General features: G+C 50.3%; 2 protein-coding genes across 6 annotated transcripts in view; both read left to right on the top strand.

Moving 5' to 3' along the window:
- Pkn (serine/threonine-protein kinase N) overlaps positions 1-19,488 on the top strand; it is a 50,463-nt gene that overhangs the window by 23,775 nt on the left and 7,200 nt on the right. For 3 of the 4 annotated variants that reach the window (XM_076369344.1, XM_031972341.2, XM_076369345.1), the window contains exons 4-6: positions 7,225-7,328; positions 10,422-10,626; positions 12,872-13,026. In XM_076369344.1, coding sequence (XP_076225459.1) covers positions 7,225-7,328; positions 10,422-10,626; positions 12,872-13,026 — 464 coding nt within the window. Of the gene's footprint in view, positions 1-7,224; positions 7,329-9,358; positions 9,657-10,421; positions 10,627-12,871; positions 13,027-19,488 lie in introns of those variants that run through there. The other variant, XM_031972344.2, reaches the window with a different exon arrangement.
- On the top strand, positions 13,037-19,480 carry LOC143174736 (uncharacterized). Of its 2 annotated transcripts, XM_076369349.1 has the most exons (3): positions 13,037-13,435; positions 13,875-17,183; positions 17,710-19,480. In XM_076369349.1, exons 2-3 carry the CDS (start codon positions 16,323-16,325, stop codon positions 19,054-19,056), a joined length of 2,208 nt encoding a protein of 735 aa, XP_076225464.1. In that variant the 5' UTR covers positions 13,037-13,435; positions 13,875-16,322; the 3' UTR covers positions 19,057-19,480. The 2 variants fall into 2 exon arrangements, with proteins under 2 accessions (XP_076225464.1, XP_076225463.1); XM_076369348.1 differs by having other exon boundaries at positions 13,037-17,183.

The raw sequence follows: 19,488 nt of genomic DNA, 5'->3' as shown, positions 1-19,488 counted from the left end.
CGGTTCGGCTGCGCGGCTGAGCGACCGCCGGGATTTCAGTTCGCGCCGGCTACAGCCCGAACTCATCCTAGTCACGCTAATTATTTTAATCAGTCCCGTAATAAGGATGTTGCGGGTCCGGCGCTCGAACCCCGTTCGCGGCAACAATTACTCCTTGTGTTAATGTCTAGCGTTCGTAGGAAGCGGCCGGGCCAGTGTCTCCCAACCTTTTTTCCGCCGCGCATCCGCCTCGGCGCTGCGTAGATCTTGATGTCCATCCTCTGACGTAACAGCGAAACAAGATCAGATGAAAGTTTCTGTATTCTTTCATGAGAAAGACGAATGGTGCCGATGATTATTATTTAGTATCGTGATTCTTATCTTACACTGTTACATAGTTACTTGCATTAACCCTTTGCGGACGAATGTCGACATTTCGTCGAGATGAAACTTCCATATTCGGAGCACTAAATTGTAAATAACTGATTTAATAACTTGAACAGCAAGAGATCGGTACATAGTTTCCTTTCTCTCTATTATTTAAGCGTCCGATATGTAACCTGGTTTCTGCCGAAGGTTTTGTATACTTCAAAGAATCTTCGTTCGCAAACGGTTAAATGTTATTCGACAACGATCACGTTCGTATCGCGATTGTTCTCAAGGAATTAAGCTCCGATACCGTCCGTACCTTAGAATAACAGAATCGCGATATACGTGAATGATTGCCAATAAACAAATTGCATTCGGGGCAGTTGAATCCTATCACGTTGAGAAACACTGACCCAGGCCCACGAGGGTTACGCTCCATGAGCCCGCGTCCGCGTGGATCGCGTGAATCGCGCGGACACGCGGAAAAATCATGAATGGACGAGGGGGATGCCGGCAGGAGCCGCCGCCGCGCGTCCGGCGCGCGAGGAAACCGTGTTACAGCCTATAGACAGCCGGGATTAAAAATTTTAATTTACCCCGCGCACGATCTTCCACGGTGAGTCCTTTAATTGCGGCACAGACTCGCTCATTAATCTCCGCGCGGTTTAATACCGCTCGCCGTACGACTAATTGCGGATCGTTCCCTTATACTGGGTGATCCGAACGGTTTCCTAGCGAACTTAGACCGACCCCGCTCGCATTGTTCGACTCGATCCCAACGGGACTCTTTTCTTCAACGTTTACGTCACGCGAGATCCACGGAAGGCGCGGAGGAATCTGGGAGGACGCGCGAGCATTCCGACGAAGAGATTCGTCTGCGTTCGACGAATTTTTCAAATGCTTCGATGGAAACTCTGAGAGTCTCTGGCTATTCAGCCTATTGAATCTGTAATAGAACTCCCAATAGATCATACGAACGTCTTTCTAATTTCACTCTCTGCCGCGTTATCTATTACCGAAGCAAGTCGGAGTCGAGCTCGGAACAAAAGCGACCGCTATTCCGCGAATAGATATTTTTATCGCTCACGCTGTGCACGCTTCGCCGGACGAAAAATCTCTTCGCCAGCTTAAGTGCGAAGTTTCACGCGATCGACGGAAATGATCCACACTCGAAAGACGCGGACGCCGCACAGTGTGGCCAAATAGCCTGGGGAAAAGTCAATACCTTAAGAAGTTTGAGCGATACAAACGAATGCTTCAGACAACAGCTGCGAGGTACAGAGCTAAGCGTATGGTGGTCGTTTTATTTACATTATGGTGATAGATTCTTCAATGACAATGGATACTTTGTACTTTATCTGCACAAAATATTCATTTTCCAAATGAAAATCAATTCATAGCTTTTCGTAGCCTTCAATTTCCGCGATGCGAGTAGTCGAATTTCGGGATTTTCTCTATTGGCGACTATATTGTGCGTCGTCGAGAGTCGGGGGTTGCGAGTGTTGCACCCTTGCGCTGAAAGACAACGGCTGCACGTGCTAAACGAGGGAAACGTGTCTCGCGAGCGCGATTCTTTCGAACGGTAGGATAATTCCATTGATTGTCCCGCGCGAACGGAGAAAAGACACGGAGTTTCGCAGCCTGGAAACAAGGGAAGCCTTTGTGGCCGCCCCCTCGCTCGCAGAAGCGGAGTATAATGGGGCACGTGTTCTGGTGCCGCGCTAATGACATGGTTCCGAGGAGTCCCCTGTCCCCATTGTCCCCGCAGTCGTCCCGTTCCGGCGGCCGCGAATTATTCCGCGCTCGTATTCCCTTTGTCCCCTGCGTCAACCCTCCGTTTCGATATTGTTTCGCTCCTCGTCTTCATTAGGGCGTCCTTCTTCCGGCTCGCAGCTTCCGGTGTCTCCCGAGGATCCGTCCGGTCGAGATAACTCGTCTTTTCAGGGAGCAATTGCCAGCCCCCGGTTGTCAACCCCTGTTTACCTCTCCGAGAGTAGGAACCCTTAGTCTATCCGAATGGAAGCTTCGGGATGCAACCTGTTCTATTCAACTTGTTGCACTCGAAAGACGACTGACGGCCATCGCTTCATTTCATAAGGTGAAACCCTGAAGTCTGGTATATACTAATTCACTGATACGTGAAATACGATAGGGTTGTTCATTTATGCATGAATTGAGTCGCTGGAATGATTAGAATACAGGTTTTAATCGATTGTTACCTGTGAGTTTTAGTAGGGATTTACCGTGATTGTTTCAATTGTAGATTGTAGATAATTAAGGACTACAAACGGTAATTTGAAATCGAATCGACGGCTATATATTAATTGCAATTAGCAGACTGCGAATTAGAGGGAATAAAATGTTCCTGGTGTAATTTAGAAGCAACGAAGAACCGGAAGTCCTCGAATAACTAGGAGGAATACTATTTGTTCCATTAAAATCGACAAAAATCAGGAAATATCAGGAAGTCGACTTAACCGCGGCTTCCGAGGGACTCGATCGTCGTTAAAATAATTTCAACGATCATCGTCCGTGTCGTAAGGAAATCTTGAATATTTCCAGTGAAAAACTTTCGTATGCGAAGAGTTCGGTCATTGTGGTCTATAGAAATCGAGCATTTCCGCAGGATAAGATGGAAAAACCGAGTGGAAACGTGCGTGTCCCGATGAACAGTACCCTCGCGAAGCGAATACTCGCTTGATTTTCGACAAAGAATCCAACAGCCATCAGCGTGGCGCCGTTCAATAGCCCCTAATGGCTACCGCGAGACGTTCAGCCGCAGGCGATATCCTTCTCATTGTCCTCTTCTTATTTACTTCCCTTTCTGTGCGTCATTATCCTTTTCCGTTCGCCAACCGGCTCTTCCTTCCGTTGTTCTTTTTCCTCGTTTCCCGGAGAACCTGTCCGCACGCTCGGATTCTCCCCGAGAAGAAGAGCCACGGTCTCGTTCCCGTATGCATTCCCATGCGCGACATCCTCTCCCATTTTCCTCTCTGTCTCTCTGTCCCGCCGAGGCTGCGTCTCGCTCTCCTTATTCGGCGATGTCGGCAGGAACGCGCGATTCTCCCAGCGAACGCACGCGTTCACGCTTTGTCCCGCGTGCAACGGGCAGTGAGTCGCCGTTGGACAACGGATTTCGTGCGTTTATGACGAATGCGACTGCGTGGGCTAGAGGAATGTCCATCGATATTTAGCTACCCTTGCACGGATTCGACAATTATGCACGATTTTGAATAAAAAAACAAACCCAAACTGTAGAACCTTAATCACAACAGTCTCAACGGTTTACCAGTGCGTTTCGACTTGTATCAATTTTTCTTTTCACTTGTCTACGACTATCGGTTAACTTCATCTATTTAAAATGCGTTCGAAACATATCCCATCGCGTATAGAAAGCCAAGCGAAGAGCGAACAGAAATCAACCTCGATTTCCTCGATTCTGAAATTCGTGTTTCGCATAACGACGAGGTGATTACCGTTGTTTTTCCACGCGGCTGCGTGAATCCGCCGCTTTGTCGATGATTAATCGTTCTTCGGCGAGGCCTTCACGGTCCGCCCGCCTCGAAAGAAATTTCGTCCGCGAGACTATCAGGAAACTCACGCGCTTTCCGCCATTGTTCGGCCACCGTGATCGTCCGACCGCCGCCGTAGGAATATTCTGCCGCGGCGTACGTTGAATGCATGAATTCAGCGAACGATCAAAGTAAACGAAGGGATCAACGATCCGCCGTCTCTCCGTACGCGGCCGCAGGAAATCCGCGCGCGGGCGAACGCGCGCCGGTCTCAGCCGGCTACTCGAGTATCCGGGGCGTTAGGGGATTGGGGAAAAGGGGGGAAAAAATGGGAGCAACGAAGGAACGAGGAGAAAAATGTTTGCTTGGGCGTGTCCGGTCGCGTTAAAACGGGAGTCGCCGTGTGTTTCGCAAACACCGCCGATATAATTACGTAAGTGGAATTGATTACTGTAATTGTTCGAGGTTCCGGCCCGCCCGGAAGCTTTACTTAGAACCCCGGCACTCGGTTTTCAGAAGGTTCCCGCGTCCCGCGGTCTACTTTTCCCTCGGCGCTGGTTGTTTATGCAAATCGAGCGCGGAGGCTTGTTCCTAAGCGATTGGCCCGGCCTTTTTATTTGTCCGCCGGTTGACTCGGGCGCGCGGCGAGCCTCTCCGAGCGCCGCGCGACCAAATATCGCGTGAGGAAAGTGCTGTTTTTATTGCGCATAGCTTTGTAAATTGAAAGTTCAGGTATACTCGTTTGTTCAAGTGGGAATTAGTAGGCTTGCTCTTGGCTACCGCGCTAGAACATTGATTGTGTCCGTCGCGATACTCGTTTAACACTGGAACTGCTATTAACCCTTTGCACTCCGGAGGCGCCTCTCAGTCGCCAGTCGATTTGACGCAGCGAAATTGTAAAGCTTCCTATTTAATGTCGAACTTCGTACGATACATATTGAAATATTGCGATGAGATGGATTTGCTCCTCAATTTATGCGCGATTTCTCGTCGAGTTGGTTTTAAACGACGACTGTATATCTCATTAACAAGTGTTCGGTGCTTCCAGTGAAACACAACTAAAGCTAGTCGTTTTGGCTGCCACTGTAGTTGCAGTGTTAATGAAATATGAGGTGGACGTTGATTTTTGACGAATTCCATCGTCGTTCTTGCAGCCCTTTTCTCGTCGCAGTGGACTCGTTCTACCTGTGCGTATAAATGCAGAACATGTTCCCAGTGTTACTCACAGACCGATAATCTCCCCAGAGATCGCTATAAATCGGCGTCGATAAATCGATTCAATTTATTCGCCGCGTCTGGTTTATATATTGTAGCGCCGTGTATCACCTTCTTATGCAAATCGGGCAATCTGCGATTTCATAGTGTCCGGCCTTAATACACGCCTGCTTAATTACACCGTAAAAGACGAACGCTGAGCCTCGCTCGCGGAACAGACGATTTATGAACACCGATCGCATTATAATCGTGTATCCATTAGCATTCTTTCTAATTCCTACGAGCCGCCTATGTAAATTTCGTCTCCGACGCAGCTACAGGGTGTTCCGAGCCACTACCGGCAAGCTTTCCTCGTCGTTCGGCGAGCCATCCTAACGTTAACGCTACCGAACACGTCGATTCAACGTACATTGAATTTATACACAACACTCGATAAACGTTTACATCGATTTCTACTGAATCGAGTCGCTCGGAAGCCAGCGCGATTAAGTCCAGGAAGCAAAAACTGGGAAAATTAATGTTTCATCTTCTGAAACGATTATACAACATACTCGGAAGCTCTAAAAACAAGTGCTCCCTGACCTTTAGAAAACGAAGAACCGAGTAAATCCTCGAACAACTAGAAAGAATATTATTCACTCCACCGAAATTGAGAAAAATCAGAAAATATCGAAAGGACTTAACCGCATTGACTTCTAAGCACCTCGATCGTCCATCTTTCCACGAAAAATAGAATCCATAAACCTACTGTTAACCGAACAAACGTATTCCACGTGCTGTACACTTGTTAAATTCGCGCAGGCGCACGTACGAAAGTGAAACGATAAAAATTTATCGAAAGATAGCGTGTCCACGTGCAAAATAACGAGCCGACCGGGCGTCCCGCGCGGATCACAGACTGACCTCTCGATTTTAATGAAGATTGGACGCGATCGTTGCGCAATGAGTCGCCCAGAAGCCCGCGTTTCCCATTCGCTCGGACTGTGGGACTCCCCGTGGGTCGCGGACCGTTGCATGGCGAAAACCGGCGATGGGAAATTCGCTGGTAACGGTGCGCGCGCGGAACAAAGAGGAGCAATGCCTCCTTTTTTCTTCTTCTTCTTCTTCTTCTTCTTCTTCTTCTTCTGCTTCTTCTTCTTCGTTCCTCCGCCGCGTTCTAAGCGAGTATTGTACCTGGCGGCGCATTAAACACGTGGGAGTATTTGCGCCGCCGCGCGGATATCTCCAGTGGGTTACAGGAAGTGAGATTCGAGCGCTTTACGATTTCACTATTGGACACTTGAAACGCTCGGATGTAACGAGACGCGCTTACACGTACGAGCCAACCGCCCACGCGGATCGAGCTTGGCTCGGCTCTAAACAGAGCTGCGATCGTTCCGCGTGAAACGGTGGATTTCACTGATTAGCGGCCGCTCGCAAAAACGCGGCTCTTCTTTCGCGCAATGTGGGAACGGGGAACGTTCGCCTTAACCCTTTGCACTCGGAATTTCTTTTGCGTTTTGTCCTTGTCGCTCTGCGTTATTACGATATCTCATTTGGAAAGCGTTTGAAGGAATAGTTCGTAGAGAGCAGTGCGATTCTTCTTAATGATATTGAAAATAATATAATCTGTTCGAAGAATACCTTGACAAAGAAGCACACCTGTAAATGAAACCGATGTCGAGTCACGCTCGACACAGGAGCGCAAAGGGTTGACGCGGATCAATTTGAACCGTGAACAAAATACATGTTTGAAAAACAACGTAACTAACGACAGAATCGTACAGAATGATCTTATAAATGGAACTATGAGATGTACGGATAAGTCGGTAGAAAATGACATTCGACCGCAGAGGGTTCAATCATTGAGTTACAGACTGGCAACTGGAGGTTTTAAGCAGCGAAGTTGATTGTCGATAATTTAATATTTAATACCGATGCCAGTCCGGTGTTTTGAAACTCATCGAGCGACCGCTGTAGATTTCTTTACGAGTTCCACGGGAATAGAACCTTCTCTTCCCGTCGCGATCGGAGATTTCGGAGATCTCGAGTATCGTGGAACAAGAGAAGGGATCTTTCGCCGTGAAATTTGTACTTTTGTCGTCGAGAGACTATGCCGGGTCGGATCAAGAGGAGGCTTTTTTATTTTCAACGCCTATTTTCGTTTCAGACACGCCTCTGTCACCGATGGGGCCGTCGTCGCCGAGTCAGGAGGGTCTATTCACGGATCCTCGATTTTTGTCCTTGGAGAAGCAGCTCAATATCGAACTCAAGGTAGACGTCGTTTATTAAGAAAAAGAACGAACGGGAAAAAACGAGGGAAGAACAAGCGGCGAGAGAGAACAGTTCGGCGTCCGGATCCGTTGCTCCGGAGGCCGATCTTTCGTTCGAATATTATTCGCGTCTCGCGACCGCGGTGAATCTCGATCGTCGTCGAACCGGGATCGTTCCGCGAAACCCTCGCGCTCGGCTCGCGGAAATTACAACCTTCCGCCTGTCCTGTTATGTCATTCTTTCGAGAGTAGTCATTAGACTGGGAGTTTTGCGCGCGGAATGCCCGGTTGCGGAACGTCTTGTGTACAAACACGTAAAACGGCCCGCGATGGAACATCGGACAACGTTGCGAAATGTAATTAACGCGTTGACTGCCTTATTGCTCGTCGATCACTCGCGAATTTCTTGATACCGATTGGAATAAGAAGACTAACATCGAATAGAGGTGTTCGGCAACACGAGTAACTAGATGTTAGTGCAGATTAAGGTCTCTGATACCAAATCCTTAACGCGTTGCACTCTGAACTTGAAGAATCGGGTAAATTCTTGACTCTATTGACGTTGAAACTGTCGAGCAGTTCAATTGACTTTCCGAAACTTCTCTATAGAAACCGTAAGAGCGTGTCTATCGAGCGTTCAATGGATTCACGAGTTAATCTCTCGTTACAGAGAAAAACGGGAACAATAATCAATTAGAGTTGCAATCCTTGTATTACTCTATTATCAACTTGGCCATGTTATTAAACATTTTCATCGGTTAACTCGCATGTTACGATTAACGATAGTTAAATACGAAACAATGAACAGAACCATTTCATTTGAATATTCCACGTTCATTAGCATTATCAGGAAATCGCCTGGCAAGTGCGAACGCTTGATAATTACTCGCGACTCCTAATATTACACAAAACGGTGAGAATCCTCGTGGCAGTCGACGCGCGTTAACCTTTCGCACCGTTTCCCCTGCGACGAAACTTTCCAGGAACGAAATCGGTTTCGATTCCGATGAATCGCTGAAAGAGAGATCGCGCTCGGAAGATCCACGGTCTACTAATTACGCGGACTCGTCGGCGAATAAAAGTGGAAGGTCGGTTATTATTTCGCGCGTCCGCCTTTGTACGCGTGTGTCGTAATGACGCGTGTAACGACGAGCGCGCGCGCGAGCGCCGCGTAACAATCCGTCCGCAATCCGCGAGCGATTAAACGGGGAGACAGTAACAGCTCCGCTCGGTTCTCGTGAGTCAGCAGCGTGAATCGAGTCAGCGTTTCTTCATATTTTTTTTTTTCCACTAAAGATAGCCTCCACACATCGTCGCACGGTGATTTAAACTAATCGGTGTACGCGACGAGCTTTGAACTTGCCTTTGTGGGCTCGTTCGCGCGATCAATCCGCCGGAATTGAATTCAATGAGAATATTATTCTTCCCTCGCCGCCTCTCTTTCTCCTTTCTTCCCGTTCTTTCGCCGCGGACCGCGGTGCCGTCGGTATTTATATATTCGCGCCGCTCCGCGGAATCCGGCGTTCGGACGTACGTCATTGGAAAACGCCGGAATCGACGGTCGACGTACCTCCGGAGATATTTCCGAAATTTCGCGAATAATCCGGAGATCGCAACGATAAATCGACGAAACGCGAACGCGAACGTTCGACAGCATCGTCGCTGTTCGAAGTCGTTCTTTGATCTTTAAAGTGGTCGCGTCCTCGAGCAAATCGAATTAGAGGCGATGTCGACTGTACAAACGCGAGGAGTATTAATTAGAAGTGAAAACGCGAGGAGAGAAGCGGCACCGCGTCATCTATGGAGATCTAATTATAGATTTTTCGTAGCCGCGATGTCACGCCGCGGACCGTCAAGTCACTCATTAATTTCCGCGCGATTAACGCTCGACGGCGCGCGCCGCAAAAAGCGGTAAACACTCGTAGCGTAGGTAGCGCGACATTTCTGCGAATGTCAATTCTGTTGACAAAAAGGCCCGTGACGTAAACAGGGTCGTTACGCGGCGAAACCGATCGCAATCGGGTCGAACAATAGTCGTGAACGTTCCCTTCAGTCGTAATCGAGGATCCACGATTCCCGCGTGATCGATCAGCCTCGAACTGTATCGATCTCGGCGTCTCCCCAATCCGCGAGTGTTGTCAACGGATCCTAAATCCCCAGCCGTGATCCAGCGAAATCGTATCTTTGCGTCACATTACGCGATTCGTTTCAGGGCGTAATAGGTTTAGCTATCGAGCTGGTGAATACCTACAATGTTTAGGAAGCGCGTAGTCCGGTGTCGGTCGTCGCGAGGGGAGCAACGAGAATGCCGAAATTTTCTTGGAAAAAGGTAAATCATCGTCGCCGCGGAACGACCTGTTAATAACCTTCGCGAGTGTCGGAACAATCGATTCGATGTCTAGTGATCTGTTAACTCTTCGGCTGCAGAATTTCGCACGGATTTTTAAAGAAGTGTATCGAAAACATGGAAACACTGAATTTAACTGAAAATTGACACTAGAGCTATCAAACGAATCGAAACGACTCATTGATTCCTACATTTTTCAGTTATTAAAAAGAGACGTTTCTCTGGGAAATGATTGAAACCATCGATTCAGCGATACGCCAACTGAATTATAAATCGATTGAAGTCTCGATAGAGGCGTTCTTCAAGTTTCTATAGAGGGATTTCGAAGTCAGTTTAATTGTTCGGTAGTTTTAGTGTTAATCTGAAATGATCACGTTTACATAATGTACGGCTAACGGTAGATGTAACCGTTGAATTATGATTCATTTACGCCGGATGTAAGCTTTCCTGCAATTATTGTCGATAACATTTGACGCGCGTGGCAAGTACGTCGAGAGCAAATATTTGAAGCGCCAACGGTAGCCGAAGGGTTAACAGAGGACATCTAACGGAGGCCGCGGAAGAACTTGGTGCACGAAAAGTGAGATTTGTGATCGCGCGATTCGATATGCTTGCGATTTTTGAGTAGAAGACGTTCGAGGATCGGTGGTCTAAGGAAATCTCGGTCTACGGACACGCGATATCCGACCGTGTGATTCAATGTCCTGGGAATCGATCAGCTAATACATTTTCCCGTTGGTGTTGAAGGTGAAGCAGGGGGCGGAGAACATGATCCAGAGTTTAACGAGCGGCAGGGACAAGAAGTTGCTGCAGGAGGCACAGCAAATGCTGGACGATTCCCGCGCGAAAATCGAGTTCCTACGTATGCGGATAATGAAGGTGCGTCAGGCGCGTCAGCAACAAGAACGCGGCGATGCGCCGCCGCCGAACGGCGAAGCGACCAGCAATAAAGGTACGAAATCTTTCTTGTTCCCGACTCGATTCAGGGTACATTCGCTTGTATCGATTGGCCGTCGGTTAATAGACTAAGCGCCGTTCATTAGTGTACCACGATCAAGTTTCTAATCAGTACATTAGCATCGGATCTTATCTACGAGTCTTATACTATCTCGTAAAAATAGAATGCTCATGTTTAAGGCTTTAACCCTTCGCAGTCGGGAAGTGATTCTCAGTCGGCGCTTGACTTGTACTTACCAAAATTATCAAATTGTCGAAATGTCGAAATTATTAACGTCATTTTTGTACCGTTCTCTTATTAGTCAGTTTCAAAAAGTATCGTCTATATCTCATCGAGAAATTTTGAATATTCCTGAAGGGAAATCTAGTCTTTATTTAAACCTATCTTTGTAACTTTGCCAACCGCCACATTATTTAAAGAAACACTAAATTTCATTACAACTGATTACTCGTTTACTACCTACGATAAATTAACAATATATCGGAGTACCTCGCGTACAGTGACATATCACAAACTTACAAGTTGATCCGAAAGAACGGCCAGTTTCGTAGGAATTAACTGGTGCGCGATCCGTTAAAAAGTATAATCGCGAACGAAACGGCAAATGTGTCGACGGCAGAAGAGAAAGGTGGAAAAGAGGAAACTCGAGTCCGCCGCGGAGCAAAACACGGCCGTTCCAGAAGTTGTAGAAACTTCGTACAGAATGAACAAGCAGTTAGTCACACGCAGCACGTAATTACTCGCAATTAAAATCCTCCCCGCCTTCCGTCTGCCGCGACGGGTCGATATTTCCTTCCGATACGCCGTGATTCATACCGCAACACGCTCCGGCTGCGGCCGGTGGCTGCTGAAATATATTCCAGGGACTGTCCATGAAATGTGATAGTAATTCGGTGGAAGTTACGAAGGACGCTCGTAGAATGGTGGCTCTCCGCTCCGGCCGGCGAGGATTTTTCCGTCCGCGGCATTGTAACTCCTTCCCCGCGAATAATTTCCAGTTAACGAGGCCGGTTCAACGTTATTGGCCCGATAAAGGGAGCTCAACTAATTACATTGTACCGCGGGTCCTCCGCCGGTCAGGATATTTATCGCGCCGCGGCCGTCATCGTTCCCGGGCGCCGATGTTAATAAGGAGAGGAGCAGCTCTCGGGATCTCCTCCCGTCGTTCGATATTTTATTCGCGGCCGCCGCGGCGAAATGATTCTCGTAAACTAACTGGCAGTTTTCAATATATTATCGAGCCTTAAACGCGATTTTCACTCGGACCCGCGCGTTACTTTACATCGACGCCGTCTCGTAAGCTGCGGGATCTTCTCGAGGACTGCTGCCCCTCGTATTCCCTTCGAGGATATGAGATATCGATGTTTTCGCTTCTGAAACTCGGTCTCCAGCAGCTTTCGACGCGAGATCGAACGAGGGAGAATTAATTAGTCTGTTCTCGAGTTTCTCGGTTTTAATCGTAACGTTCTCGATCGAAGGGACTGCTACAGCGACCGTTTCCACCGCGGCAATCTCTGTAGATTCGATATAAATTTCAGCGAATCGGATCGCAGTCGCTTCGGCTCGATTAACGCGAATTAATCGCGCACTTTGCGAACCGACCGCAGATATCCCGGATTTTTCTATGCTAATTTCGAGATACTCGCGTCAGATAGGAGTTCATTCGAATCGTTAACAATTGCGCGAGGGGAATCAACGATCAACAACCATCAGTCGTGTTTTACAAGCGTGCACGCTCCGTTTATCGATCGCGAACCATGTATTTCGGAATTTCAGCGTTATCCTTCTGGCTCGATCCGGTTCATCCGCGAGGTATTCGAAAATAGTCGAATGCGCGTCGAGCTGATTCGGACACCTGCAGCGTCGCGTGACGTGAAATCAATCTGGCTTTCGGTCTCTGCATCGACGGATCGCCAGTTGTTTTCCAGTGCTTCGCTATTCGTAGACAAATCCTCTCTACACGCTTTCGATCTGTCTTTACGAGGGCGGACTCGGACGATCTAGAAATCCGTACTGTGTCAACCTGTATTTTGTATGTATCAGTGTTACAAAGCATCGAAAACAAAGAAACAATATCGAAACACCGAAAAATGACAATATGCGTTGATACATTACACAAAGTTTAACCCTTTGCACTCGAAAAAAGTTTTTATTTGAAAAATCAATACAGTTGATAAGCAGAGTACGCGTTAACGAATAATAGTTTACAGCAGAAAGGAACGATTCTCTATGGTTCCAGATAAATACGAGCCGAGTTTGGAGCTCGCGCTGGAGGAAAGGGTGGAGGAGCTCCGGCACCGCTTGCGGATCGAAGCCGCGGTCGTGGAGGGAGCGAAGAACGTGATACGTCTGCTGCAGAGTGCCAAAGTCGCTGATAAGAAGGCGTTAACGGAGGTACGTATCATTTCCTGTTCAATGCGCGTGACGACGTAGGACGCGAGCGTTGACGTTCCGATAATGAAAAGCTTTTGTGCGGCCCGCGGCACAGATACGCCGCCGTCAAAAGGGAGCTATCGCCGCGTTATTAACGGGCCCGCTCGCGATATTATTGAACAATGCACGACACTCGCGACGGTGTCTTTCACGCGGGGAAATTCCCCGTCCGACGTTTTCTATTTATGAAATCTCGTCGGGAGATCGAGGCCTTCGTAACGCGCGATTTGCTTCGGTCTCGAAAAACGGGTTCCTTTTACGACGGCCACCGTCCATCACGCCGGTTTAACAAGTTACAAACAGTGAGGAGTGGTGATTACGGAATATTGCATTGAAATGATCGCCGATCGGCACCGGCCACCTCGTCCCGGTAAGTATCATAACACATTGCGCCTTGTTTGTACCCCGCCACGTCGCGCTTCGAATCGATTCAACTTCCCGGCAGCTTCTCAAGAAACACGATACCCTAATAGATTTTTCATCGCCGAAACTTCCCTCGTTAACCGCTTCAAGTGTCGTCCTAACGACTACATTGGTTGCAGAGTTATGTAAGCGATGGCTGATTAATATATAATTCTCGCTTTCTAGTATTCGGTAGTTCCGTGTCTAATTCGGTTCTCTGGGAAAGATTCTTAACCCCGGATTTAACGAGCAAAATGCTATCGTACTATTTGTAAGATACGTCCATGGAGATGTCAGTTTCTTATTCTCCGTGTACACCTAGATCGATACTTAATAATCTCCGAGAAATTCAATAATCATAAAAGAGACCCGACATGTTCAGTCGAAGAAAACATGCTTGTAATCAGGCATTTCGGGTCACGATTCCTACGGTCGCAGCCACGCTTCGATCTCTCGGAGAACGGTGCTGCGCGTCTGCGTCGCCGAAGAGAAGACCCCTGGAAGAAATACGAGTCCGACCGGCCATTCCCGATAGCGACTCGCTGTTCGTCGATACTGCTACGCGTAACCAGTGAAAATGGTAAACAAAACACAGAAGATTCCTGTTGCTGTTCTGTCCGGGGCTCTTCCGAGCAACGCGGAGAGCAGTCGTCTACGAGGCTCGGCTCGTGCTCGGCCGGCGTACTCACGCACCGCTCCCGAAATAGCGCCGCCTAATCCCCGCTACCCCGTCGCCTTCTATGACGCCTTTTCGGGTCGGGCTTAGCTGCCACCTCTCGAGGGGAGCTGGCGCAACCCAGTCGCAGGGAACGCGATAAACCAACGACATGTGCGCCAATCATCCGCGGACCGAGATCAGGGGAAACGCGTGTGCCGGACAGGAGGACATGCCTGGAGACGGATAAATCGCGTTCACCGCGCGGACAAATCACGCGTCGCCGGAACTATGACCTGATTCCTCGAGAAGACTGATCACCTCTCCCCTTTCTCTCTCTCTCCCTCTCTCTCTCCCTTCTCTCTCTCTCTCTTTCTTTCTTTCTCTCTCTCTCTCTCTCTCTCTCTCTCTCTCTCTCTCTCTCTCTCTCTCTCTCTCTCTCTCTCTCTGTCTGTTTATCTGTCCGCCTATCTATTTATCTACCACCCTCGCCCCTCGCCGCCAAGAAGACTGACGTCCCCTCGAATCGAACGATATCAAGAGGATACCTGTGGACACACTCTCGCCCCAAGTAGCCCGAAGACACTCGAGGCAAGATATCCGGCAGCCCTCGTTCCCGTTGACCTCGTCTTCCAGCGAGATCGGGAACGCATCGACGGAAATAGAGGATCGCCGGTGCGAGGAGGAGAAGAGGAAGAAGAGGATCTCCCCCGATAACGTGCATTTATGTAGACTGCTCGACGAAGGGACACGTGTCTTGCGCGATTAAGGTGGTCGATGTACTGACGTACCGCGTTCGGAGTATCATCTGGTTCCAGGTATATTTGGTGCGGCCGTGCGTTGCTCCAAATTTACATATTCGTGCTAATTATACCGCGACGCGACGGTCCGCCGTTTGTCACCGAAACGTGAAAGCGGAGCGGCCGGACGGGCGGCCGGACTTCGAAATCCGCTGGCTCCGCGGAATCGATCGTAAATATTATGAGCGAGCTCGCTGAGGCCGCGGTTTTCGATCGGTGACACCCGATCGCGGGCGACTCGAACGACGGAGACACCGAGGGCCGCCGAGGTCGTCCTCCGTTCGACCCGGGCGTGTTGCGCGGCGTGTCCCGTGTCGCGGGGGGACTGTCTTGCCATTTCCCTAACGCGATACAACGATTCCGAGAGAGCGGTCGATCACTGTGTAGCCGCCGCCGACGAAAATAGACCGCGGAGACGCAATATCGCTGAATCGCCGTCTTTCCGCGAACGGCCGCGTAACGTGGCCACGGATTTGTGAAAGACCGTCCGAAAATAATGTTCCGACGCGGGGCGTATCATTCAAGACAATCGCGCCGGTGAAGTTCCGAAGTTCCCCGATAAGAATCGCCGGTTCCGGCCCTCGGGATCGACGACGAGTGGAGGCTTGACGCGCGACGACGTACCCGTGCCGTGTGGGCGAACCGAGTGACGTTCTTGCGAGTACACGGAGGATATTCTCCCGAGGCTGAAGGATTCCTGGGAAAGTTCGGGGATGAGGCATATGTTGCGTGGTGCCATTTCGTGGGAAGATCGAGGCTCGTTTAAAAGTCGATCGACGTGCAACGCATTGACGCAAGAGGACTGTTATATATATATCCCGGTTTTCCCATGAAGAAACGCGCGGTACATGGTCTTGCGAAATGGCCGTGGAAGATTCACGCGCGACGCGCGCGCGAGCTGTACGCCGGTTGCCATTTTTCCATGGAGCGTGGAACTTATCCGCGTGAATCCTCTGCGGATACCGTTTGATCGCGCGCAGTTAACGGTGTCGAGACTCAAATTTCCCTTAATCATCGAGCAGCGAGTAGTCGAAGGACTTGATTCTATAACCACTGCTACGAACAAACGCAATTCGTAGCAATTCAATACACCGTAGCAACCGGAACACAGACGGTTCTTCCCGAGTCACCGAAAACAAGTGAAACTTGTCCGGTTACCGGTGTCCAATCGATCCAAGCGACAAAGCGAAAGACCGTTGCCTCGCTGCGGAAGATCGAATCGATGTGCAAGGAATCCACGGGTCCCCGACGTGTCCAGTCCGCAGCGAGGGGAAGGAAACGCTTCCGGTATGCGTTCCCGCGACGCAGCCGTTTGAGCGGCCGGGTCGATGATGTGTTGCGGTGGGTAACGGCTTGGAGGAGACTCAAGAAGCAACAGCAATAGCAGCAGCAGCAGCAACATGTACGGCCGACCGGGCGACTCGAGTAACGCGCAACCGCCGCCATGGTTGGTGCGTGCGGAAGTCACGATCCGCCACAGCACGCCCACCACCTCGGAATCCGGCGACACGCCGGTGGCCGTGTCCTCGACGGTCACGGATGCGGGCGGGCTGCGCATGGTGTACCGTTGGAGCACCAGCGAGTCTTCGCCGGCGACGGTTTCCGCCTCGACGTCGTCGCAGTCGATCCCCTCCGCGTCCTCCAGCTCGTTCGGCTTCCAACGAGGCAACATACTCTTCACCTCGACGCCTCCGCCCAGGCCGAGTCCAGGGTTCTACACGATCCCCAGGTCGGGATCGTCGGGGATCGACGAGTCCGAGTCGTCCAGGGGCAGAGGAGTGTTCGATTCGGGATACAGCAGCTCGCCGCAGTCGTACTCGAGCCTGCCGTCCCGTCGTCCCGCTCCGCAGTGCAACCGCCGGTGCAAGAGCACCTGCAGCATCGTTCTGTCGGCCGTCGATGTCACCGGCGGCTCGAAGGAGACCTCCAGCAAGATCGTCAGCAGCGAGTCCACCAAACACTCGTACGACCACTCGTGGCGCCACCACTCGACGCAGCAGTCGCTGTTCTCCAGGCACCAGCAGTTCAGCACGGTGCCGGAAGTCTGCGAGGAAGAGGAAAGCGCGGCCACCGCTGTGACCGCGCAGTTCTCCAAGGACAAGGTTGCTAGCCAGACTACCACTACCGTTAGCAAGGACGCCTCGTCGCAGACCACGGACATCGAGTGTCGGGAGTCTTCTTCGACGGTCTACAGCAAGAGCAAGGTCAGGAGGAAAGCGGCCGCCGGGCTTTATCCGTTCGACGAGCAGAAGAAGAAGAAGGTGATCTTGAATCGGCGAGTCTTTCCGCTCGGGTCGGGTAGGACGTCGATGCTTGCGAAATGTTCCGCTGAATTGGACTGGCGAGGGAAGCTTTTCAACTGGCGCGTAACGATTTTGGTGAAAGTTATCTGGGACGTAGTTGTCGAGAGAATATTTGACTGTGTCTTCTCTTATCGGCAATATCCGCTTTGAGGGTTGAAGGCGTCTTTACGTCTCTGAGACTAGGGGATGTAGAAAAGAAATCTAAATTGTTCCCTTTGAAGCGGGCAAGTTAAAGAAAACTGAAAATTCTCTTGAGAACTACGTTTCACACGAGTCTCATCAAAATCGGCGTGGTTGAAGAGGTTCCCCTGTAACCATATCGTATTGTTCATAGAAAACTTGATTCACGATGCAAAGCCAGTTAATCGAACCTCGATTCCAAGTGTCGGAGTCCTACAGCTATCCCAGCTACTAGCGTCTGGTTCTACCGAACCGCGATAGAGGCAAGGAAGATCGGAGCATTACACGTTCCATTTGCTTTTAGCAAGAGAGCGAGTCGCCGACCGCAGCGTCCTCGGAGGCCACGAGCGTGGGCATCTCCGTGGACTCGGAGAAGTCGGATTCCTCGAAGGACGACAGCGTGAAACGGAAGTCCCGGACCGTCCACATCGACGTCTACTGCACGGGGACCGACGACGACGAGAACTCCGACACGTCGACGGAGAACGAGCGCGACACTCCGTCGACCGTCTTCGAGAATCCCGACGTCAGAGTGACGCACACGCAGGTGTCGGACGCGGTGCTGCCCAGAGGCTTCCAGGACGACAAGGCGTTCCTGACTAGAGCCACCGAGAGGAAATGCGACAGCTTCAGGCACGCGCCGATGCGGATGCCTTCCATAGCCAGCTCGAAGGGCTACGACAGCGACGACATGCTCAGCTCGCTGTACCCCTCGCAGTTCAGCTCCTACAGCGCGCTCCGAGACGTGGACTCTGCTCCCTGGTCAGCCGCGTCCTCCAACACCGGCTTCGCTTTCGACTACGATTCCGCGGCGGCGACCAGCTGCAAGGACACCTTCTCCGACATCGAGTCGCTGATCAACTCTAGGTCAGGCTTGACGCCCTGCGACAGCTTCGAGTACGCCAGCTCCAGCGACCGCGAGAGGATCCGACGGATGGAGGAGATCTGGGCCAAGTCGCAGGAGCAGAAGAACTGGCCCGGAAAGACGGAGCAGAAGTATCTCCTGCAGAACAGGAAGATGAAGGAGTACCTGGAGAAGCACGAGATAGGTTGGTCGTCCGCCGAGAGCGGAGAGGAGTCGGACGAGAGCGGCACCGTCGGCTGGAGCTTCGTCTCTAGCGAGGAGAGCCGTAGGGTCGTCAAGAAGACTGCGAGTATCAGACGGAATAGCAGCAAAGAAGTCGCGCAGGGAATCGAGAAGAACGCGGAGAGTAGTTTGAAGGAGGACGAACCTGCAGAGAAGCTGCCGCAGGCGGATCACTCGGATTCGACGAGGAGCGATAGTATTCCTCAGGCTCACAGTCTGCGCGAGCAAATAGGCTTCTTCGAGTCGCAGAGCCCCTCCCCGTTCCCGTCGAAGGTGCCCTCGAGGGTCACGTCCCCGTTCATGACCCCGCAGGGCGAAAGAACCGATCATATTATAAAGGCTTCCATATTTGGGAGAGTGGTAAACGCTTTCCGGAAACCGGGCCACCATATCGGTCCCTCCAAGAACCCCTCGTGCTCCTGCGAGCACTGCAGGAGACACTTCGAGGAATTGAACTCGAGGGACCGTTCCAGTTCCATCAGCGAGTTCGAACGGCAAACTGGTTTCCGGTTGCAGAGCGAAAGGAAAATAGTCCGGCCGATTCCGAAGAATTGTAGATCGTGAGAGAGCCTGTATTCTCTACGATGCTTTCTTTCTTTTTCTTTTTTTTTTTCTATCGCTTGCTCTTCTCTTAATTGTATGCCAGCAGCACTTTCGGTTTCGTAAAGGGAATTTTCGTTAAGGAGATTTAACCCGTAAGATTGTGTTACGCGCGTGTGTTTAAATTCTATTTATTGATTAGCGCATCATGTATTCCATACTTATAGTCGGTTTTCGTTTATTTATGACCGTTGCGAATACTTCGCCGGAACGTTCTGTGCGGAGTATCGAGCATTTATGTAAGCCCACCCGGGTGCCATACCAGATTGTCTATATGCTGTTCGTGCTGTTAATAAATATTGATTATATTAGTAACGGCGTTTTGTCACGTGAGTCCTCCATTCTGTTTGGTGTACGTTCAGGTGTCTCTTCTATGTTCCCTTTTGAATTACTTCA

The sequence above is a fragment of the Nomia melanderi genome, chromosome 7 (genome assembly GCF_051020985.1).
Source record: "Nomia melanderi isolate GNS246 chromosome 7, iyNomMela1, whole genome shotgun sequence".
NCBI classification, from domain to species: domain Eukaryota; kingdom Metazoa; phylum Arthropoda; class Insecta; order Hymenoptera; family Halictidae; genus Nomia; species Nomia melanderi.
The sequence above is the reverse complement of the archived record's forward strand: the minus strand, read 5'-3'. Positions and strand labels throughout refer to the sequence as shown.

What these genes read in the sequence shown, in the direction of transcription:
- LOC143174736 (XM_076369349.1), top strand. Translation starts at nt 16,323, where the DNA reads ATGTACGGCCGACCGGGCGACTCGAGTAACGCGCAACCGCCGCCATGG. An exon ending in ACGAGCAGAAGAAGAAGAAG is followed by an intron (nt 17,184 to 17,709) that starts GTGATCTTGAAT and finishes ATTTGCTTTTAG; the next exon opens with CAAGAGAGCGAGTCGCCGAC.